The 23,717-nt window shown below is 50.8% G+C and overlaps 2 protein-coding genes across 7 annotated transcripts in view; one reads left to right on the top strand and one right to left on the bottom strand.

Annotated features, from left to right (window-relative positions):
- RASSF5 (Ras association domain family member 5) overlaps positions 1–8,903 on the top strand; it is a 73,379-nt gene extending 64,476 nt beyond the window's left edge. For both annotated transcript variants that reach the window (XM_079760842.1, XM_079760843.1), the window contains 4 exons: positions 5,223–5,333; positions 6,246–6,543; positions 7,218–7,333; positions 8,747–8,903. In XM_079760842.1, the coding sequence (XP_079616968.1) occupies positions 5,223–5,333; positions 6,246–6,543; positions 7,218–7,333; positions 8,747–8,899 (678 nt within the window). In that variant the 3' untranslated portion in view covers positions 8,900–8,903. The remainder of the gene's footprint in view (positions 1–5,222; positions 5,334–6,245; positions 6,544–7,217; positions 7,334–8,746) is intronic.
- A 3,957-nt stretch (positions 8,904–12,860) lies between these two features.
- The window catches only part of EIF2D (eukaryotic translation initiation factor 2D), a 39,571-nt gene continuing 28,714 nt past the window's right edge, over positions 12,861–23,717 (bottom strand). For 4 of the 5 annotated variants that reach the window (XM_079760839.1, XM_079760838.1, XM_079760840.1 and 1 more), the window contains 10 exons: positions 22,402–22,628; positions 21,828–21,945; positions 20,064–20,109; positions 19,535–19,638; positions 19,265–19,414; positions 18,806–18,895; positions 17,398–17,493; positions 16,263–16,383; positions 14,638–14,812; positions 13,010–13,230 (listed from right to left, as the gene is read on the bottom strand). In XM_079760839.1, the coding sequence (XP_079616965.1) occupies positions 13,160–13,230; positions 14,638–14,812; positions 16,263–16,383; positions 17,398–17,493; positions 18,806–18,895; positions 19,265–19,414; positions 19,535–19,638; positions 20,064–20,109; positions 21,828–21,945; positions 22,402–22,628 (1,198 nt within the window). In that variant the 3' untranslated portion in view covers positions 13,010–13,159. The other variant, XM_079760837.1, reaches the window with a different exon arrangement.

The following is a 23,717-nucleotide window of genomic DNA, read 5'->3' as shown; positions in this document are numbered from 1 at the left end:
TTGTTATATCTGCTTAATACTCAGTGCATCGGGCAAAGAGAAGAAATGGAAGAATGGTGTAAGTCATTAAGGAGCTTCAGTCTAGTTGGGAAGAAAAACCAAGATGGACGGTGTACTTGGAGGTTAATATCAATAGTTGCATATTTAAGTGCCAGGTGCTGTAGTGTTAGCTTTAGATGTAGGTTTGCTTTAACCTTGCTGGGGCTCCATTTCCGCGTCTGTGAAATGGGCATGATAATGGTGCGTTTCTCATAAACTGGTGGTGAGTAGAACAGCGCCTGGCACATAGTTAGCCAGCAAATAACAATAAGGATGATCATCGTCACCATTAAGGACTGGGGCGATCAGATGAAGGGACTAGACAAGACGACGGGACTGGAGAGGAGCAGACAGGAGCGATGAGACAAAAACAGTGTGCAGGAAGAAGTTCAAATAGAGAGTGAAATTTTTGACAAAAATGAGGTTTGTGTGATTTAGGTCAAGAAAAGATGGGATTGCCGAAACCGGTTTTGCTCAGTGGATAGAGCGTCGGCCTGCGGACTGAAAGGTCCCAGGTTCGATTCCGGTCAAGGGCATGTACCTTGGTTGCGGGCACATCCCCAGTAGGGGGTGTGCAGGAGGCAGCTGATCGATGTTTCTCTCTCATCGATGTTTCTAGCTCTCTGTCCCTCTCCCTTCCTCTCTGTGGAAAATCAATAAAATATATTTCAAAAAAAAAAAAAAAGATGGGATGAATGTTCATCTGATGGCTTCACCCTGAGGGTGGGACACAGTCTCCTCGGCCAACTCCTCACCACGGGCCCCTCATTGCCAGAGCTCCCGGGGCTGCCCTGTGTACCTGGGGATACTAAAAGCCAAAGGATTCACTCAGAGCCTCTTCTTCTCAGATCGTTGCTTAGATTGCATCATCAGCCGGTGTTTGTTGTCTTTTTCTTAAGGTAAAATTCAACTTAAGGGAAATCTGCCTTGGAGGCAGGCCCCAGACTGCCAGGGGATGGTGCTTTGTATTTTGTTGTTAAGGATATTTTAATAGAAAATGTTGAGGATTGCTCTCTCAGCAGGCATCTCTGCTCTGACCTGTGACAGACACCCAGCCTTTTCAGGTGTCTGCACCCCAATAACCTTGAGAGCAAAGAGAGGACACAGCCCTATGTCTCAGGACATTTCCCCCCGGTGCCCTGGATGTGCCGGGGGCATGGGGAGCAGCTAAACCATATGCAACCAATGCCAGGGCTTAATCAGAGCAGACGGATTCCATGCCAGATGCACTGAGATGGGTAAACCCCCAAGGAGAGACGCCTCATGGGCCACAGCCAGTATTTGTTAAATCATAAGAGTGACTTTCCTGTTCTGTCTCCATTGTGGGCCACCCCAGGAGACAAACTCCGTCTGCCTGGTGCCTACCTTTGTGCCGTGGACAGAGACAAATCTTTCACTCTGAGCACGGGAGAATGGCAGGTGAAGAGATTGGGGTCTTTGCCTTATCCTCTGAAGATTACTATATTATTACTTTTTTAAAATTAAATTTTGATTTCAGAAAGGAAGAGAGAGGGAGAGAGAGAGAAACATCAATGATGAGGGAATCATTGATCGGCTGCCTCCCGTACGCCCCACACTGGGGATGGAGCCCGCAACCCAGGCATGTGCCCTGACTGGGAATCGAACCGTGGCCTCCTGGTTCATAGGTCGATGCTCAACGACTGAGCCACACCAGCTGGGCAAGATTACTATATGATTGATCTGTTCACACAGCAGATACTTGGGCAGTGGGTGTCTGTGCGCCTCTGCAGCGAGATGGGGACCCCTGAGGTCTGCAAATACCAGTTCTTCTCAAACAGCCCTGCGCATTAGGATCACCTGGGAGACTCCAAACTCCCAGGGCCCAGGGTGCACCGCAGACCGATGAAATGTCCAGGATGGAGCTCAGGCGCTGAGTTTGAGATCCCCCCCCCCCCCCCCCCCGAGGACTGCATATGCAGCTGTGTTTAAGCATCACCGGTCTAGATTCCGTGCCATCCCTTGGATGGGAAAGGATTGGCGGGCCCTTGTGGCTGTGGCTGGCTGGCTGATTGGCCTATTTTGGGAGGTGACTCATTTGGTCCATGGGTCAGACCTTGTCTGCCAGATCTGGCGTGGGCAGCAGCCAGCCCAGCCTGCGGCTGACATCCCAGGGTGTGAGATTTCGGGTGTTGGCCACGCAGGGCTCCCGGCGCTCCCCGGTGGGTGGTGGAGTCTGGACGGCTGTCTTCTGCGTCAGTGCTGGAGGGGGTGCCCGCGGCCACTCACGTCACTCCCCCAGGTTGGCGGTGGGGACGGCTTAGAAGAGATGGGTTATCTGCTGAAGGAAAGGGAACAGGAAGAAGCCCTGGGTTAGGGCAGTCCCGACTCTGGCTGCATTCAAAACCAGGCCTGGAACATGGGCCTGTGGAAGTGGGGACCCAGATGCCTTTTCCAACAGAGAGATGGCTGTAATTCGGTTGGAAACTATGAGAGAGCTCCCAGAGCTTCTAGAGTTTTCTTTCCATCCATTAACTCTTTTAAATAAATGAATATGAGAAGGCTATTCACTCCGAGCAGCAGCCTGCATGTAGAGACGGACGTAGCGCAGAATAGTAACGGGACCCCGGTCCTTGGACTGGAAGCTCCCAGCGGGCAGGCCAGGTCCCAGAGACGCGCCCAGGGGAGGGGTGAGAAGCTCTGTTTTGAGGTCCCTGGATGAATGAATCAACAGCGAGTGAAGACAGTCAATGAGGCTCCAGAAAACAGGAGGTGTCCTGGGAGTGCTTCCCCTTGGGTGGTCTTCTTTGGACTCGAGGTCCAGCAGGAAAAGGTGGGCCCCCATCCTGGCGGCTGAAGAGATGAGAAGCTCCTTCTTACCATCCTCAGGAGCCGGGTGCTCCCGGGGCCGAGGCCTCTGAGCCTGACCCACGGGTCCAGTGCACCCTGGATGAGCCTCTCACAGGCCACGCAATTGATAGGCCTTGGTGTAGCAGCTGCGCATCCAGCCCTGTGGTGTGGAACCTCGGTGATCATTAGGGGAGGGGGGGCTGGGGGGCGGGGGGCGGCAGCCCCATCAGCGGAAGAGGCCGTCCTAGGAGGCCACGTGGTGGATGGAGAAGAACATGGGCCTCAGACGCAGGTGGACTTGGTTCTAGGCCCTACTCAGCCCCTCACTAGCAGGGGGACCTAGACACTCAGGCACGTCCTTCACCTCCCTGAGCCTCGGTTTTGTAATCTGTAAAATAGGAATAAGATATGTAGTATGTGAGACCGGCATGTGAAAGCGCGTGGCACAGTGCTGTTCTCAAGATCCCTGAGGAAGAGGGAAGGGGGAGGACAGGCCGAGGGAAGATGCCGTCACAGACAGGGGCTGTGCACTCACCTCCGTGCGGAGGGTGGGGGCCACACCGGCGCTCCTTGGCAGCCACGGAGCTTGGCATGTCATGGGCCCCGTGGGACTGGAAAGTGAGAGGAGGAAGTGGTGGATGCTGCTGAGTGTGGCGTGTCTCCCACGGGACAGCTTGCTGAGGGAGGGGGCAGGTCCGGCTCTGCTGTGGGTGCCCGTGGTGTTCACGGGGTGGTGATGTGGTGGTAGAGGGCTGTGAATTCCCCAGCCAAACCCGGCGCCCACGGCACGGCGTTGGATGGTGTTAGGGAGGCAGCCCAGAGAACACCACCACCTGTCCCCCTCGGCCTCTTTTCTCTTTCGCCAAAAGAGAACCCCGACCCTCCCTGAAGTGGGTAGATTTCTAAGATCAGGCAAATTCTGGGTGGGTTTTGACCAACCAACCTACTTAGTCATTTGTTCCCCCAAATTATGGCTCCTCCTGCACTCCCAGCCACACTCAGACCAGGAGGAAACACTGGGAAGGTGGTTGACAATGAACTTGAGAGAAATCCGGGGGGTTGACTGAGGGACCTCTTCCACGGTGTGAAGAACACTGACCTCCATCACCTCAGCTCCGTCCGCCCTTGACCTTCCCGGGGGTGGGGAGAGACGAGAAGTCAGGACGTCATGGGAAGAGCACAACAGAACAGACCTGGCTTTTCTTCCAGTTCTGCACACACTGACGGCGGCCTTAGGCAAGTCACTGACCTCTTACTCTCGCGGTCTACCTGTGAAATGGGCAGTACACTGTCTTGCAGAGTTTTGGTTCATGAGGATTAAATGAGGTAATGCATGCCGAGTGCAGGCACAGAGCAGGTGCTGAGTGAATGCTGGGCGTCCCTCCGCCCCAGCAGAGGAGGTTTATCCCCTCAATTATCACAGAGGGCTACAGCCCCGGCCCCCACCACTTCACTCATTCATTGGCAAATACACACGTACTTCCTATGACATGGGGCCTGAGCGGATGTCCCTGCGCCCTCGGACCCTGGGCCTGGGAGAATTGCTGTCATTCAGTCCGCACATGCTGCATCGGTGCACATTCAGGTCTCTCCACCTCTACTGTTACTTCCCCGAGGAGATGGAACGTGCTTGCATTTCTTTGCATCGCACATAGCATCTAAAAGCATCTTTTCCATAGAAGCCCTTCGTCAGCAAAAGAGCTCTGCTGATTCTCGGAGTTCAAAGTCAATGCCTGTGGGACGGGCACTTTCACATTGTTCTCACAACAAGCCCAAGGGAGAGGTATTGCTCCCATTTCACAGATGAGGAGACTGAGGCTGAGGGAGATTGAAGTTACTTCCCCAGCGGTGGTGGGCGAGGAGATGGCACAGCTGGGATTTGACCTGTTTCTACCCTAAATCCATGCACTTTTTTTTTTTAATAAAAGAACTCACTGGCTGGGTTTTAATTAGTTTCAACCCTTAAAAAGTGGACTCAATCAGATGACAAGGTGAAGGGGAGTGATTGTTCAGTACTTCTCTCGTAAACTCATACTTTAGATTCTTCTTTGGAGTAAAACGGGCTCTTCACTGCTTACAGAGTTGTTTCTGAGCTGCAGAAACTCCACATTCTTTCCTGTATTCCCCATTCGTTCTTGGCTGCCACAGTCAGACAGACAGTGTGAGGACCCATTTTCTTGCATCTGCTGTGGAAACCTTAGCAGCGGACAGTAACAGCTCCAGGTCTAGCAGATAGATGCGTCCCGCCATCCGTTGTCACTGCGTGGGGCTGCTGCTCGCTTCTGTGGGGTCAGAGGCCTTCGGGAGGGCGTGGCGTTCCCCCTTTGAATCCTGAGAACCGTGTACACCCACCCTCACCTCTGTGTCTGTTCCAGAATGTCTGTAAACCCGCGGAGGAGCTGCGGCGCCCGCCCACGCTGCAGGAGATCAAGCAGCAGATCGCCAGCTACAACAGCCGTGAGAAGAACTGCCTGGGCATGAAGCTGGTGAGCGGGCCTGCCCACCCGTGCCCCCAGGCCTCTCCACGCCCTCCTCCCGTCTCGCTCCTCTGCAGTCCCTCTGGATTCTGGGGCTCCCCCCTTGACGTCCCCTTTCTTCTGGCCTCTGGAGGCCTCGGGGCTGTGGAAGGCGGACAGCCTGGGCTGCCAGGGCCCGTACTTAGAGGAAGACACAGATCCCATCTCTGGCTCTTCCACTTGTCCACTTGTGACTGGGAGACTTTCTTAACTTCTCTGAGTTTTACGGTGAAAGGGAGATACACAGTGACCGAGGGCCTGGCATGGCTTGGGCCCCAGGAAGCCCTGGACAGGGGGTGTTCGCAGCCCCTCTTGGTTGCACAGGTACAGCCTGTGTCTGGGGAAGCTTCCTTGGATTGGGCAGAGCTTGAGTGTGGGGGTGGTAGGGTGCCCACTTTGTGCCAGGATCAGAAAGGCCATCTTCAGTGAGGAGGGGAGGGGAGGAGAAAGTGGAGGAACCCTGCCCCCTGCTGGTGGCTGGCAGCAACTGGTTCTTTGGGGCTTCAACCAAATGAGGCCCCAGGAAATCCAGTCACAGATGGGCCTGGGTTTGTCTTACAGGCTGTGGGTTTTAGAAAGTGACCGCTCAGACCCTGCCTCTTAGAGGGGGGCTCGCCTAAGGCAATCAGCATCTGACTGGTGGCAGATTTGGGGCAGGCAGCTCTGGAGACAAAGCTACAGCTGCCCCAAATATGCTTCCTGGTAGCTACATACTGTGGGCCTTCTTGGGGCCCACTGGGCACCCCTAGGTTAAAGGAGGCAGGAAGGAACTCAGGGAGACAGGTGGGGGTTGCCCGGGGCAGTGGCAAGGACCGTGCAAGGCAGCCCCGCCCTGACCCCATCTGTCGTTTCCCCCCCCCTCCCACACACACTCACGGGCAGAGTGAAGACGGCACCTACACGGGTTTCATCAAAGTGCATTTGAAACTGCGGCGGCCGGTGACGGTGCCTGCTGGGATCCGGCCCCAGTCCATCTATGACGCCATCAAGGAAGTGAACCTGGCGGCCACCACGGACAAGCGGACGTCCTTCTACCTGCCGCTCGACGCCATCAAGCAGCTGCACATCAGCAGCACCACCACGGTCAGCGAGGTCATCCAGGGGCTGCTCAAGAAGTTCATGGTCGTGGACAATCCCCAGAAGTTTGCACTTTTCAAGCGGATACACAAGGACGGGCAAGGTATGGGAGTGGGAGCCCCGCCCCAGAAACCTCCTTCCTAACTGTGTCCCCACCAACCCGCGGGGGCTGGGGGAGGAGTGGCCCTCGCCGGCACCGCAGTGAGGCCAGGCCATCCGTGTGCAGCATGCTGGGCCGGGAGCGGGCTGCAGCTCATGCCCTCCCTGTGCCCCTCGCTCCATGTGTGACTTCAGGAAACCCACACCCGGGCTCCCACCGCCTAATCGGGAGTGAGGGAACCCGCCCCACGGCTCCCAATCTTTTGGGAGATGACGTGAATGGAAACATGCTTCCCCCTCACACCAGAGATGAAAGGTTACTCCCCGTGTATTCTTCTTGTTGTTTTGATTGATTTCAGAGAGGAAGGGAGAGGAAGAGATAGAAACATCAATGATGAGAGAGCTGCCTCCTGCACGCCCCCTACTGGGGATCGAGCCCGCAACCCAGGCATGTGCCCTGACTGGAATCGAACCATGATCTCCTGGTTCATAGGTCAACGCTCAAACACTGAGCCACCGTGGCCGGGCACTCCCTTTATATTCTTGTCAGGTTCATTCTGTGGTTGAAAGGACCACTCCATCTGTTATCAGCACCGCTCTGTCCAGGCCCCCACCCCAGCAGGGCCCGCCCCTCTCCCGGCCCAGCTCCAGCCCCCTCTCGGTTTGCTTGGTTCGCAGTGCTGTTCCAGAAGCTCTCCGTGGCCGACTGCCCCCTCTACCTGCGCTTGCTGGCCGGGCCCGACACGGACGTCCTCAGCTTTGTGCTCAAGGAGAACGAGACTGGAGAGGTGGAGGTAGGCCTGGGCCCTTTGCAGCTGCACAGACGCAGCCCCGGGGCCCCGCGGGTGGCGCAGGGGTGTGTCCTCACGGCCCAGCACAGGTGCGGCAGGAAAATGGCTGGAGGAGTGGAGCTGGGGTGAGTGCGGGCCCGGGTCCAGGGTGTAAGCCAGGTTGGCAGCAAGTCTGGGCCTGTATCTGGCAAGGCCTGTGGAAAGAGGATTTCGGGAGCTCCATTTCTGAGCGCTCAGATGGAGGGGGCACTGGCAGCTCCTTGGTAAGCCCAGGTGGTTTCGCTCCAGGGTGGCCTGAGGCCCAGCAAGCACCAGAGATGTCTGAGCCTTTGTCTCTCCCTGGTTCTTAAACATTGACCCGCTCCCCCTAGAGGAGTCTGGTGGCGTAAAATGGGCGGAACCCAGACAGGTGCCCCAGAGGCCTGGGACGCTGGGAAGGCGGAGCCCTCTCGAGGTGTTTGTCACTCCGTGCTCAGTGGAGGCCTAGGACTTGGCAGAGCAGTCTTGGGGTCACTTTGGAGATTTGGGGGATCTAGGCAAGTGGGGCTCTGTGCCTTCTCCCCACTTCACCAGGCAGGTCTGGTTGTTTGGGGAAGTATCCACTGGAAAGGCTGGAGCGCGGCTGGCCTGGGGACAGCTGGCAGGCCTGGGGGTTCCGAGGCCTGGGCTCTGCCTCTAGCTCCGCCGCCTCCAGTTCTGTGATGGTGGTTACCCCACCTTCCCTGTGTGGACTTGTTTTCTCATCTCTGCAATGTGGGGATGGGACCAGATAAACCTCACCACTCCTGTGTGCTCCAAGGATTTAGGGGTCCAAATCCCTGGCCCCCGGGGCCTCAGCTCCTAGGTCAGCCTGAAAGGCCAGGCCATCCCGGCAGGCCTGGGCCAGCGAGGCTCTGCAGAGCTTTGCGGGTTATGTTCTCTCATTATCTGCTCTGCCAGCAGATGAGGAAACAGGCTGAGAAGGGTGGTGGTTGGGGGGTGGTGGTGATGACCTCAAGGTCACAGGGTGATTCAGGCTGAAATCCAGCCTCCTGAGCCCAAGTCCAGTTCTCCTCCAAATCCTGAGGGTCTGCATGTGGGGAGCCTCCTGTCACCCTACAGACAGATGGAGCAGACCAGCTGGGGCCCTGGGTGGCCCTAGCATCACTGTTAAGATCTCAGCTGCTACAGAGAACATTTAAGATTACTAATAATATTGATAATCGGCTCATGGATAACCTCTTGCTCGTGATATATGAGGATTTGAAAATGTGTTGCTAATATGACACGGGAAACCCAAGCTTTGCTCCCTGCACCTGCCTGTTCAGTAGTGGACTGTGCGCAGCTGTGAGCCTGAGGCAGCAGGGCCCTCGGGTCGGGCGACTTCTAAACCGTCTCCTATTCGTTCTCTCCCTGCTTCTCCCTCTCGCTTCACAGTGGGATGCCTTTTCCATCCCCGAGCTCCAGAACTTCCTAACAATCCTGGAAAAAGAAGAGCAGGACAAAATCCAACAAGTGCAGAAGAAGTATGACAAGTTTAGGCAGAAACTGGAGGAGGCCTTGAGAGAGTCCCAAGGCCAACCTGGCTAACCGGTCCTGCTTCCTCGCTCCCAGTGCCCACGGATTTATTTTTATTATTAACTATTATTTTGCAACAGACACTTTTTCTCAGGACACCTCTGACGGATGCGTGTGCCCATCAGCAGTCCCAGATGCGGCACAGTCTGATGGACACGTGTGTGCATGGGACTGGGTCCTGCCCACCGCCACGCAGCACCCGTCTGCACCTGCCAAGTGGCACTTGTGCAAAGAGCAGCCGGCGTCCTCCCGCAATCTGCAAGCTGTTCACAAACCAAATAGTTGCCTCCTTTATTTCTCCTTTACGTGCCACCCACAGGATCTTATTTATGAGTTAAAAGCTGTAGCATCTTCCTTAAGCAGGTCTGAGCTAAGCTCCTGAAAGCAGGATGATGCTCATAAAAGGCCTGTCCCGCACTGGCCCCAGGCGCCCAGGTCAGAAGTGCCAGGGCTGAGGCTGGCTCAGATTTCCGGGGAAGCTGCAGCCTGGCCCTGGCCCTCATCGCCGGAGTCTGTGCACATGTGAGCCCAAAGGCGTAGGTGTACATCTGCGTGTGTGTGGTGCTTTGCTGTGTCATTGTCAACAACTGTTTGTTCTTCAGTTACAACTGTATTTAATACTGCCATCATCCTCGTGTTTCCACCAAGGAAACCAGCTACTCGCCATTTTAGAAGTCTCCTGCTAGCACGGAAATCTGGCAGCCAGAGGAAGCCAAAGAGCTTGTGGAGAAACGTGTCCAAGTGTCTCCAGCTTTCCACCAGCGAGAGAACGGGGAGGGCCTGGCTGCCTTGGACCCGGGCCTCCAGCACGGCCTCTCCTGTGTGGGGTATGGAATCGGGGTGCTGCCAGAGGAGCTGCCTTGATTTCAGAGGGGAACTCCCCACCCAGCCACGTGGAGTCCTCCGTGTCCTGAAGCACGGGCCAGCCAGTGGCACTGCGCTCAGCGAGCGTGGGGCTGACCTCCCCGCTGACCTCAGTGCCTTTTTGTTTCCAGAGAGACGGGAGCAGGGAGTTTGTTTGAAGCTTTGCTGCTGGCTTGTTCCTGCCAGGAAGTGGGCCACAGCGGTGTGGGAGACAAGGCCCAGAGAGCCCTCCCTGTGTCAGGGGTCAGGGTCAGGGTCAAGCCTTCTTCCTACTGAAGTTCCTGGGCTTTGATTCCCCTAAGAGATGTCAAACCACATTGACAGGGCGGATCAGATTCCCGACTCTCACTTGTACTGGCTCCTGTTTCGGCCCAAACTTAAAAGTACACTAGCCACACAGCGCAAGCAGGTAGCCGGGTGCAGACACTCCGGTGCGAGGGAGAAGGCAGGGCAGCTTTTTCAGTCGGCCTCTGAGAGACCCTTTCTTCGATGTCCTCTGCCGTCCCAAGTCCCTCTTGGGTTGGTTCAAGCCCAGGTTCCTTTGTGCAGCCTCGCTGAGTCCACACTGCCCTGATCCCAGAAGGAATGCTGACCCTTCATCATACAGGCTGCTAGTCTTCAGAGCTGCAGAAGCGAGACAGGCTGGCAGCTTGAGATTTTAAACCACGGGACGCTATGGTCTGCCATCTCATGCTCAGCCTTAGCACTCCCCCCGGAAAGCCTCTCCTGCTGTGTAGTTCAGGGAGCGGTCGAGTCCTTTCCCTTCACGCTGCATGTCTCTACCACGGATAGAAGGCACGGCTCCTGCTGCAACGCTGTGAATGCTGCTGAGAACCTCCTGACGGGGGTGGCTACTTTATTTTTGAGAAAGAAGAAAAAAAAACTCATGTACATGTATACCATAAAGGCTATGTATATATAGCTATGTATGAAGAGAGAGGGGTGTTTATGAAAGAAGAACGTTATGGGAAAACGCAGACTTTATCTGAAGCACAGTTAACCCAGGACCCAGGGTCTGAGCCTCCGAAAACAGGATGGACCAAGTATCCCCTCCCTCCCCGGGGAGGGCGTGACTGCTGGTAGTGCCTTCTATCCTCCTGTTTCCCCGTGTGTTTGTTTTGAGGATACTTTCTCCTTAAATGCCTTTCCTATATGGGTTTAAAAAAAAAAAAAGTAATAAAAGTTCATTGCAAAAGTGATTCAGACTGAAGACCTCTTCCTTGAACTTGGGAGCTGGAGGGCGGTGGGAACCGAGACGAGCACATTTCTTGGCAGTGTCAGATTTTCTTTTGCCAGCGGAGAGGCATGAAGCTACTGTCCAAATAATCTTGAGGAAACTGTCCAAATACATGGCTGGAGAGTGCTGCTAGGTAACTGGCTCCTCGACATCCCCACAGAGCAGGGGAGGAAAGATGGTGAGTTAGAAAAGAGAAGGGCTTTCTGGAGCTGAGGAGGATTAAACTCCAAGACCAGCTCCTGAGGTAAGCAATGATTCTTCTATTTCTTTTTTCTGCTTCCAGTTTTATTTTTTATGATTCAAGTATAATTGACACGACGTTATTAGTTTTAGATGTACAACACAGTGATTTGACATTCTGTACCTTTCAAAGCGATACAGTAAGTCTAGAACCATCCGTTAACTGTACAAAGTCATGATGATACTGACTATAGTCCCTGTGTTGTACATTACATCCCCATGAATTATCTTATAACTGGAAGTTTACAACTCATTCTCCTTCACCTTTGTCATCCACTCCCTCCCTTCAGGCAACCATTAGTTTATTCTCTGTATCAATGAGTCTGTTTCTGTTTTGTCCGTTTGTTTTTGTAGATTCCCCATATATGTGAAATCATACAGTATTTGTCTGACTTATTTCATTTAGCATGATGCCCTCTCAGTCCATCCATGTTGTCAGAAGTGGCAAGATTTTACTCTTTTTTATGGCTAATATTTCATTATCTGTATTATGCCTTTATCCAGTTGTCTGTCGATGGGTACCTAGGTTGCTTCCATGTCTTGGCTATTGTAAATAATGCTGCAATGAACACAGGGGTGCAGATATCGTTTCAAATTAGCATTTCTGTTTTCTTCAGATAAATACCCAGAAGTGGGATTGCTGGGTCATATGGTAGTTCTACTTTTAGTTTTCTGAGGAACCTCCATATTGCTTTGCAGAGTGGCTGCACCAATCTGCATTTCCACCAGCAGGGCATGAGGGTTCCCTTTTCTTTTTTCCTTTTTAAAATATATTTTTATTGATTTCAGAGAAGAAGAGAGAGAAATAGAGAAACATCAATGATGAGAGAATCATTGATCAGCTGCCTCCTGCACATCCCACACTGGGAATCAAGCCTGCAACCCAGGCATGTGCCCTGACCGAATCGAACCATGACCTCCTGGTTCATAGGTCGACACTTAACCACTGAGCAACACCAGCTGGGCATCTGTTTCTTTTAAAAAATGAGATGAGAAAGAAAAAATAAGTTGAAGTATAATTGTTTTGATGGTACAACCTAAAGAACCCTAAAGGGATTCAACTCAGCCCTTTCGCCCTCCAATTTTACAGGAGAGTTTCAGCCACAGAAGTGACTTCCGTGAACTGAGCAGGGACCAAGGCAATGGTTCTGGACCTTCTCGCATCAAGTGTTCCATTGGGAATGCGACAAACGCCTGGTAACCTCTCTTGGGAAAATGATCAAACAAAACCTGGTGTACTATTTCAGGGAGTTCGTGGCCCCTACATTAGCAGGAGCCCCGGTTAGGAAGTTTAGAAAACATCTGCCTGATAAGCCTTCACGGTAAGGAAGCCATCACTTGGAGGCCGCATCAGTTTACCACTGCTAATGGCAGTGCACTAACGCAGGGAACAATCACTAGATGGAAACCCGCGTCCTAGAGTTTAAATTTTGCTGTAATTCAGGGCCAGTCCTTGCCTCTTTTGCCTGGGTTGATGACAAAACAGCTGGGTTCTGCTTTCTGTATGAATAACCCTTTGAGATGGGAAGCATTATTTTGGGCTGGGAGGTTAGTGAGATAGTAGGAATAGATGAGCAAGAGGCTGTGGATTATTTGTCAGAGGAACTTCAAACTAACAGGAAGGCCTCACCTGCCTGCACTCTGGTGGGCCGCCTGGACTTGAGAACCGGGGAGGAACCCAAACCACTGAAGCCACATGAATGGAAAGGCACTCCAGCCTCTTCTGTTGGGTAAAACGGCTCCTGGCTTGAAAATTTAGTACATTTTAGCTAAGTGGGGGAAACAAGAGGGAAATCAGATTTAGATTAGAATAAAAATTTATTCTGGTAAAGAATTATATATTTTTTGTTTGCAAAAGCTGAAAATGCTCCTATGAGTGAGCAGCCCAGAACCTGGATTCCACGGGATCGACCACATGAAGCAAGAGTCTGTCACTTCTTCTTGCCAGGCTTGGGGGCCTTTTCTAGGCCTTGGATGTGTTTCCGAGGAAGCTGATATTCTTCTATAATCCAAAACGCAGAAACTCGTCAGTGGGGGACGAACTCCCCCTCCTGCCCTCCCACAGCCCCTGCTGTCTCACAAGGTCCCTCCTTGGCCCCAACCCCATGGGCCCCCACCCGCACAGCTACCTCCTGGCCCTCTCATCACTTGGGTGCTCATTCCTGTTGACCATTTGTTCAAACCATTTCCACCATGGATCTGCTCTTCTACACTTTTCAAACTCAGCTCCTACAGAGGCCTTCTGGGATGAAGTGTTTTTCCTAGATGTGGAGGTATGTGTGAATTTCAGTCATTTTCACACTGATAGCTACTTGCTAGGTGTACTTCAGGCATTTAGAACCTTCTCATGAGAGATTGTGTGTCTGTTTTCCTCTGTATTTCTCTCAGCACCTCATACAGGGTTCTTCCCTTAAAAAGGCTCAATTATAAAAGCTAACTGCTGATTACTACCTTATATCATAAAATAAATTTGCTTATTAAGCATTTACTATGTGCCAGGCCCTGAACATGAATAAAGATGAAAAGGGCAAGGTCTCTGACTTAAGACGCTGAGCAGGAAGTTCAGACAAAAAAAATTAGCCAAGCTGCAGACACCAGAACTATAAATTCAACTGGAAAGTGCTACATTAGCAATTTTTCAATCTCTAATTTTAGGAAACAGAAAAAAATGGGACATGCTCTGAGACCGGCTTCCCGTGGCCAATGAGCCTTTAGAGTCAGGCAGAGTTGGCTGTGGGAGCCACGCCAGGTGAGTACCCAAGTGTGAATGTGCGTGGTGTGTCTGGGGCACAGCAGGAGGCCAATGGCTGAGGCCTCGGAGCTGCTGAAGAGCCTGACTGGGGTGGGTCAGGCTGGGAGGGCCTTGTTTCTGAGCGCACTAAAGAGGCAAAAATAACTTTAGAGGAGAGTGATGTAATCACATTTGTTTTAGGAAACTGACTCAGGCAGAAATGCAGAAGACAGCTTGAATTGAGGACAGACTGGAGGCTGTGTGACCCAGAATTGGTCGAAAGAAGTTGGCTCTACAGCAAGCATGTCAAACTCGCTTGCTCTACAGTCTGACAAAGTTCAGAGCCCAGCTGCAGCAGCCAGTAGCTGACTATCTCAGGGCAAGACACTGAACCTCAGTTTCCTCATCTGCAAAACAGAACCAGTTCTGCAGCTTCATTATGATTAGAGAGGTCATACCTGCAAAAAGCCCTGCACGTGCCTAGCAGTTTGGGTGCCAACAATGCTTATAAAAAGGGAAGGACCTGGAAGAAAACTACTCCCGAGGATCTGGTTCAAACATTAGCATTAGCTCCACCTCTTGCTGGTTGGTAAAAACTGTGTGGCCATATATACAGAGGATGGGAAGATTTTTGCCAAGTGAGATCAGTGTCTCTGCTTCTTCAGAGGGGATGCTCACCAAGCAACAGCCGGCCGAGGTGATGGACCTGGTTTCCCTGGATCTGGACTTGCAGGCTGTCCTTGGCCCCAGGGGCAGGAGTGACAGTGGTGCTAGCCTGGCATCGCTGCTGCAGGATGGCAGCCACTGTGCACGGGTCCAGTCCGTAGGCCTCCAAATTCCGGACCACAGTCACCTGGGGGGACAAAAGACTGATGATGGGTGCAGACATGTACCCTCCCTCCAGAAGGCCTGCTAGCAGCCTCAACACCCCCTATGTTCATCATCCTTACAACCGTGGTGTCTTTTCACCCAAATACTTTATTTTTGTACTTCTAAATTGATTCTAGCCCATCTAATATATGTGTTATATATTTAGTGGGATAAATATTCTCTATCCCACATATATACCTTTTTAAAAAGTGTGATTATGGAGAATTTTAAGCATAAAGAAAAGCAGAATAGTATGACGAGCTCCCACATACCCATCACCAGTTTCATTAGTTATCAAATCATAACCAACCTGATTCATGTCCCCATCCACCGCCCCCCCTTATATTACTCAAAAGCAAATCCTCCCAGACATCAGATCACTTCATACACAAACATTTCAGTGTGTACCTCCAAAACCTAAGGGCTTTTAATCATAAAGGCAAAACTATCATCACACCTAAAAATAAACAATTTTTAATGCCAAGTAACACATGCATTTTTCTATTTTTCATCAACTTCACAAATGACGTGACTTTGAGATGAAAAAAGAAAATAATACTTTTTTAAAAAGTCACAATTCTCCCATTTCTTTAATACAAGTTCTCTCTCATTCATGACTGGAGATGGTACAGGACGTTACTATCAGGAGAGGGCTGGGGACAGCTGCTTTCAGTAAAGTCCATAAAAGCTCCAAATAACCTGTTTGCCAAGGGGCACCAGCCCTAAGAGAATCTCAGAATCAACAAGACACTAGAAATCACATCTATTCCAACCTCTACCAAATGCATGAACAAGTGGCCACCTAATCTTTGCTTGCAGACTTCCAGAAAATAACTCCCTATTTTAGAAAGCACTTAAGGAAACTTAGGCAAAAAGACATTAAGTAACTTGTTCAAGGTCAAGCAGCGAAGCAAAGGCCACGTGTGAACCCAGGTCTCTAATCCTGAAGACCACGCTCATAACCCTACACTACCAGAAGGTTATTTATTTTGAGCCTAAGACTGTCTGCCTGGGACTCCTGCCCAGCCATCCTGCTGTCTTCTTGAGGCACACAGAATGTGCACACCTTTTCCCCAGGTCAGCTTCCCAAGACTCTGTGTGGCCAAACTAAACACAGTCAGCTCCTTAGCAATTCTTTGTAAGTTACTTTCACTGAGCAAGGCCCAGGACATAATTGAATGAGTAAGAGTTGAAAGCCTATAAGACAAAAAATCTTATTTACCTCTGGAACCAGGCTCTGGCCAGTTTCCTGGCACAAAATCCTAGAGAGCAGTGAGTGAAGGGTCAGCTTTAACTGCTTTATATGGGGCCCAGCCCAGTCACACAAACATGGGTATTTCATAAATCACCTTTGTGGTGGTTGAGGACAATCTGAAAACCTCCAACCACATTAGAGAGACCATTTTCAAACATTGTGTCTTTTTAAAAATTACCTTTTTATTGGAAGCTCTCTGTGCTAGGGTGATGTCAATGGGGCAGATTGTGCCTTTCTTCACAATGGGCTCTTGTCCGGGAAAGGTCACTTGATAGGCAGGCTGCAATTTTTCCAAACATCTGAAACGGGCGTCAATGAGCTGTGGGCTGACAGAGCCACCAGGAACCATTGCCTCGTTCCCCACCACGAGCCGGCCGTGGTTTGCCCTTGGCTGCACATGAGAATCATTCAAATCACCTCGGGAGCTGCTCCCTGACCATTTCAATTAGAAACTAACCAAGTGTATATATATTTTAAAGCTCCCCAGGTGCAGCCGAAGTTGAGACCCACTGCATACGCAGGGAAGGGAACTTCAGCGACGTGAGCCCCGCCAACTGGCCTGGCCTTCAGAGAATTTGCCCGGGCTTCTTATGGACTTACCACCTGTCTTAAAACTACCTTACCCAGGCTGGTGAAGTGTCACATTTCCGACATGCTGCAATAATGCACGTTATAGAATGCCTTTAGCAGAAGGAATTTCTGCCTTTTATTTAACCAGATTTTCTCTTTGCCATTAAATATATGGGTTTCAACAAATGGGGGTTTTTCTATCGAGGGTCAGACAATAAATATTTTAGGCTTTAAGGGCCATGTGGTCTCTGTTGCAACCACTCGACTCGGCCATTGTGGCATGACAGCAGCCCGAGGACAATACATAAATAAATGGGCGTGGCGAGTCCCAATAAAACCTTGTTTGCAGAACCAGGCAGCAGGCCAGATGTGACCCACGGCTGTAAGTCTGCAAACTATTGCCATAAATTATTTTCAGTTTTGGTTCTGTGAAAAAGTATAAGAATCTTTCCTTTGAAGACTTAAAACACTTCCTTCTACACCTTCTTTTGCTTCTAAATCTTTCTGGAGTTCTTATTTTTAAAGTGTTCTTTTTCTTTCTCCCTCTCAAGTTCTCCTCTATTGTGCTGGCTCATGTCGTTCCAAAGACCCTTCTCATGAGAATTACCCAAGCCTGTTTATTTAGACTGACGGGATATGAATTAGGGAAAGTCAGAAACTAAGACAGTGACGATTCTAAAGTTCAGTGTGCTGGTGCTGGGGGAGGGGCTGAAACTTTGGAGAGGGGCGGTCTGCCCCAGTACCTGGTCAGAAGACTGTCCCATGGAAGCTTCATGACTGTGTGCTGTTCACTTTTCTCTAAGATGCAGTCACACAGGATGGGATCCAAGTGCACGAGACTGAAGAGAAAGAAGAGGCTATTAACAGAGAAGTCCTAGCCTCGCCCCTTCTGACCCAGGGGCCAGCTCAGGATTCACCTATCGTAACATCCTTTTTAGTCAGGATTACTAGAACCAAAATGGGACCACACTCCATGATGGGAGGTGCAAGTGTGCTTTCCCAGAACAAGGGAGAAGCGGGCCGTGGGGGGAAAACTGAAGACCAGGAGTCTTGGCTCAGTTCTGCTACTAGCTAACTATGAGTAGGCCAGTACAACTTTTTGATGTCTTTTAAAAGTAAAAATAAGCCCGGCCGGTGTGGCTCAGTGGTTGAGCATTGACCTATGAACCAGGAGGTCACGGTTCGATTCCTGGTCAGGACACATGCCTGGGGTGTGGGGAGTGCAGGAGGTAGTTGAAGAATCATTATTCTTTCTCATCATTGATGTTTCCCTCTCTCCCTTCCGCTCTGAAATCAATAAAAATTCAAAGTAAAAGAACCTGACTTTAAAATAAGTAAAAAGAAATATTATGGAATGCTTTTCATTTAGTAGTTTACCTTCTGTATCCACTTATACTAAGAAAACAGAGAAGCCCTAGCTGGTTTGGCTCAGTAAATAGAACATCAACCTGTGGACTGAAGGGTCTCGGGTTCAATTCCAGTCAAGGGCACATGCCTGGGTTGTGGGCTCGATCCCAGGTGGGGGGCATGCAGGAGGCAGCCAATCAATGATACTCTTATCATTGATGTTTTTATCTTTCTCTCCCTCTCCCTTCCTCTCTGAAATCAATAAAAATATATATTTTTTAAAAAGACCAAAAAGCTGTAATTCTTTAAGGTTTGCATTTTATCACTCCCAATAAGCACCTGCATTTGAAAATCAGTAGAAGATAGGTATGAGATCATACTTCCCAGTCTATAGCCAATGTTGACATCAAACATGGAACTGAACACCCTAGACCCGTGGTCGGCAACCTGCGGCTCAAGAGCCACATGCGGCTCTTTGGCCTCTTGAGTGTGGCTCTTCCACAAAATACCACGGCCTGGGCGAGTCTATTTTGAAGAAGCGGCGTTAGAAGAAGTTTAAGTTTAAAAAATTTGGCTCTCAAAAGAAATTTCCATCGTTGTACTGTTGATATTTGGCTCTGTTGACTAATGAGTTTGCCGACCACTGGTCTAGACAATAACTAGGTGTCCACAGCCTATGGTTTAGAAACCCTGGTCTTGATTATTTCTACATGCCCCTCCATCCCAACATCATCCACAAACTGTCTGAGTCCCCTAAAGATGTACACTACCAACACAGACACAGTCTCCTCCCGATCCACTCACTTTTTGTTGTCTGCATCAACCAGGTCATTTTTCTTGGCGTAGTTAATGATGATCATCCGGACCTCACTGCCCTCGAGAATGCTCCCCTTCCTGGGTGAGAAGTGTTGGGAGTTAATTCATGGTGTGCCAGGAGACAACCTGCAAACACCAAGACTCACTCCCTGCTCAGCAGGGTGCTTTCCCCAGCTTTTCAACCTCTTCTTTTCTTCCCTCTTCCTGATGGAGGTAGTAAGCAGGGCCGTGTGAGGAGTAACTACAGGTAGAAAAGGGAGAGACCTACTCTCTCATTCATTTAGTCCAGAGACACTTTCTGGGAAGGAAGCTTGAGCTGGACCTGGGGGAAAGGGAGAACAGGGCAGGGGAGGTTTTGCCAGTCACAGAAGAATACTACTCAGGCGGAGAGGAACTACAGGCCAGAACACCAAGCAGGCAGAGAAGGGCTGCTCTCCAAAAACTCACTTGTGGCCAGACTCCTGGAAGAGCAGGCTCATGCTGGCTGGGACACAGTAGAGGGGTTTTATATCTGGAGGGTGATAGGGCTGTTCCCTGCTACCCTCCTGGATAGTCTGGGAGGTCGGGGAGGGCTCAGGTATGACGAAAGATGTGATCCTAAAACCCAGCAGAAGGAAAGAAAAAACACATTTTATACTAGTGTGTCTGCAAGTCCCAGTCCATGCCCCAGTGCCCCAGGGCCAGCTGAGCTACGGTGAGCAGGCCCCCTGCACTCACCTGGGGTGTTTCCAGTCCACAGCCACAATGCTCTCCACCCCTTTGCTCAGCTCCTTGACCTGTATAATCTGCTCCTGCTGCATTTGCTGCAGGAACTTAGAGAGCTAAGGGAGAGAGGGCCAGTGGGAGGGGACTTTGTCACTTCTGCACACACTGAGCACCTAGGATGTGCCAGACACCGAGCTAGGCAGGTCCTGGGGAAGGACTCGGGACAGTCCCTGCTCTCATCAAATTAGGAACGGGGAGGCCCCCACCCAGAGGCTCAGGGGGTGAGAAGCTGCTACAGACTAAACAGTGAAGCCTTTCTGAACTCTGATCAGATATCAAAGGGTGCGGAGGAGAGAAGGGAGTGGGTGCCCACCCACTGCCTCAGCCCAGGGAGTTTTCTCCCCGCCCCCACCTTACACCTGGAATTAAAACTTTAATTCCAGCCTCAGCCCTGGAGAACGGGCTTCCTGTGCCCACCCAGCTCATGCCACGTGTGCCCCAACACAACTCTCTGTGGGTGTGCAGAGAAGGGCCTGCTTACTTTTTTGTAGCTTGACTTCTTTATGTCCAGTTGCCGTCCTTCAGGGCTGATGGCAGATGGAAAAGGCAAGTTAAGCTAACAGAGCCAGAGTGGTGGGACCTGCCTGCACTGAGGGAGGCATTTTTCCTGAGCCCTCCTCCCCCACGTTCAGAAAGAGGCCACTGTGCCAGAGCTCCACCTGGTGGCTTTGCAGTGGGACACGCTCCAGGCTACTCTAGATCTTTGCTGTCCGACAGACCCCTCCGTGAACATGGAATGTTCACTATCTATTATTCTACAAGTGTGGCGATTAAGCACTTGAAATGTGACTGTGTCTGAGGAACTAAATTTTAAACTCTATTCATTTTAATTAATTTAAATAGCCACTGTACTTGACACAGCTTTAGATTCCTCTGAAACTAGACAACTTTCTGAGGCCTCAGAAGTTCCACCTCAAGGTGAACCTTTCCAACACTGAGCTCATGGTGGTAAGTGGGCCTAGAGCAGAACTCCGCAAACTATATCCTGCAGGCCACGCCCACCCATCTGCGGACTCCACGGCCTTGGCCTTTGTGCCACAACCCAGAGTGGAATGGCTGCAATGGAGACTGCACGGCCTGAGAGCCTGGAATGTTTACTATCTGTTTCTACAGAAATGTTTGCTGATTCCTGCCCTAGGGCTACTAGTTCACAGGGGAGGCTCCTAATGAACACTCCCCATAGCTTCCATCTTCTCTCCACGTGCGCCACACACCAGCAGCGCGACTCCCAGGGAGCCCTTCCAGAAACCACCAGGTTAGGAAGCTCTATCTGGAGCACATTCAGGGTCCCTCAGTTACCTGCCACCAGCAAAGTCAGGGCCAATGACCAAATGCCTGCCACACACTCCAGACCCCACTCTTGTCTAGGAAAGCCTTTACAAAAAGAAGGTCAGTCTCAGGGTAAAACTCAGTAAGCAAACCTCCTGACATGTTATTTATTAAGTGCTTACTAAATGTCGGGCTATTTAATCTTTTTTTTTTTTTTAAGATTTTATTTTTACTGATTTTTAGAGAGAAAGCGAGAGGGAGAGAAACATCGATGTGAGAGTGGAACATCGATCAGCTGCCTCCAGCACACCTCCTACCAGGGATCAAGTCTACAACCTGGGCATGTGCCCTGACTGAGAATCGAACCAGCAACCTTTCGGAGCACAGGATGCTGTCCAACCGAGCCACACCAGCCAGGGCAGGCTGTGCTTGAAATGAGGGCTCAGAGAAGCCCAGAGCCAAGTTTGACCTCGCCTGCTCCCACTCCCTGTGGAGCTGCCACTTGAGCTCAGATGGCTCTGTCTTCAAAGTTCAGTCCTATCTGTAAGTGATACTCCCTCTCCAAACACAGCACTTTCTCTTAGAGGAGAGGTGGGGAGCATACTGATGTTTCCTCCTGATACAACCTAACCCAGCCCACCTACTTCTCAGGAGGAGAGTGAGGGGGTTGACGTTCCAGAAGAAGCCTCCTGACAAAGAGGCCGCTCGGACTCTTCCTGGACAGGACGTGCTGCCAGGAGCACCACAGCAGAGCAGTGCCCTGAAATCGTTGTCCATTTCCTCAGCATCCTTTCGCTGGCTAAGATTTAAGCTTTAAAACTTAGGACCTACTTTATTTACCAGATCAACCCTGCACTCCACTCTTTCCACCATGTGTCCTTCAACCAATGCCCCATCAGCCCCGTCCTGTCCCACCACCAAGGAATAAGGCAGAGACTGTGCCTGGCCGCCGCCCACCCACACATGCCTTCCGTACCAGCAGGAGAACACGTGGCTACCGAGGAAAGTGCTGGTGAGTAGAGGGAGGTCTGTCTTTTTGACTCGGCACTTCAAAGCATGCAAGAAGCATTGCTGTAGCAGTTCATCCATTTGCTCTGCAAGGAGAAGACAGAACCTCATCCTTCCTGGGGGATACAGATGCCTGGCACTCCCCGCCCAGCTCCATCCCGACCCCACTTTACCCACGGAATCCATCCCCAGGTTCCAAAGCTCCCAGACTCTCTGGTGCACAGAGGCCTTGAAGAGGGCTGACCCCAGAGAAGGGGTTAAGCACAAAGTCCCACCCAGCCAGGAGCCAACACTTCTGACGGAAAGAAACCTTACAGGGCTCTGCAGCTGGAAACAGTCCAAATGCCAGGGCAGACACCCCAGGGAAGCCTGACTTGTGTGGGGAAGACTCCCAGGTGCGATGTCACAAAGCTGGTGCACCGCCTCCACAGAAATGAGGATGTGGCCTCCCCTCCCAGAGGTCCAGTATTGCTCCAGTCAGGAGAGTGGAGCACGTCAGGCTCCTAAACTGAGAGGACGGCCCCCCACGACCAGCGTTATACCTTGAAGGGTCTTGCTATCTGCGGGGTCTGGGTTCAGGCCCCCGACGCCAGGGTCTTCTGAGGCTTCTAGTAGGGTCTTCTCCCCACACATCTGCTGATCTTCCCCATTCTCCTCCTCCTTTCTCTCCAGGGTAAGGCGCCTCATGTCATCCTGCTCTTCACTGACATCTGGGGGATCCAGGGTCAGTGGGGCAATAAAAGGTGGAGAGGACCTGTCTCCAGATCGCCTGAAAAAAGCTCATGTCAGAAACACCAAACACAGCACTTTCCAACCTGGGTCAGGGGTCAGCCAGGAATTCAGAGCAAGTAGAGCCACAGGCTGAGGAGGGGTATCCAGGAGAGGACAGAGAACCTGGAGTCTCATATCAACTCTATTTCCAGTTCTGTAACCAGAAATGTCACATGCCTCAATTTCCTCATCTCTGAAATGGGGAGAATAATTCTTGACTCCTCTCTATCTCAATGGAATAATATTATTATTAATAGACATCTGGGGACAGAAAAAGATTAAAGAAAAAATAAAGAGACCCCCCAAAAGTATTCTATTCATATGAGTTAAAAATAAAACTATTTTGAATTAAAGAACAAAATTAAGATTGCAATGCGTCTGTAGGACTAGTTTGGTGAAATACAAACACCCAAGGCTCCCAGGATATAACAAAGTACAAACACCTGCAATGCTCAAGGACTGCAAAGCCACCTGCTCTGTGTTAAAGCAGAATGCAATCAAACTTGCAGAGCAGAGATTAAAAAGGGTTTATGCCACTAAGCCTTAGGAAGAGAGAGAAAAAGAGTGATGCCAAACAGCAGAGCACAGAAAGAGGTAAAAGCGCCAAGCTTGATCAAACTAAGTTTTAACTAACAGCTGCAGCAAGGCTTATTGGTACCTAGTGATGCCAGAGTGTATGGTTAGGCTATTCTGATCAGGTCAATATCAGAAATATTTTTAAAAGGGGGGAGGGAGTGGAGGCTGAGGAGCTGCTGATAAAACAACTTAGCATGACGTTGACTGCAAGGTGCTGCAAGAACATCAGTAAGCAGCTCGCAAATGTCTGCGAAACATAGCTGATGAGGTTGTATCCCCAGCAAAGCAAGGCTTAGCTAATATTTATAAAATGAGCAACTCCAAGAGAGGGCTAAAAATGTAAGGATGAATCTATACCAGCATGCTATAACACTTGGCCAAAAGACCAGGTATAATGCTTTTGAGAAAAGCACTATGTACTGTTTTGGTAAAGTGACAAAAAAATAACCAGAAAATAGACTAGTACATGGCTCCAGAAAGCAACTGCTACAATGAGAAAGCGTAACTTCCA

This window comes from Cnephaeus nilssonii (genome assembly GCF_951640355.1).
Source record: "Cnephaeus nilssonii genome assembly, chromosome: 21".
Taxonomy (NCBI): Eukaryota; Metazoa; Chordata; class Mammalia; order Chiroptera; family Vespertilionidae; genus Cnephaeus; species Cnephaeus nilssonii.
Note: the sequence above shows the minus strand (reverse complement) of the source record. Positions and strands in the feature narration are given on the sequence as shown.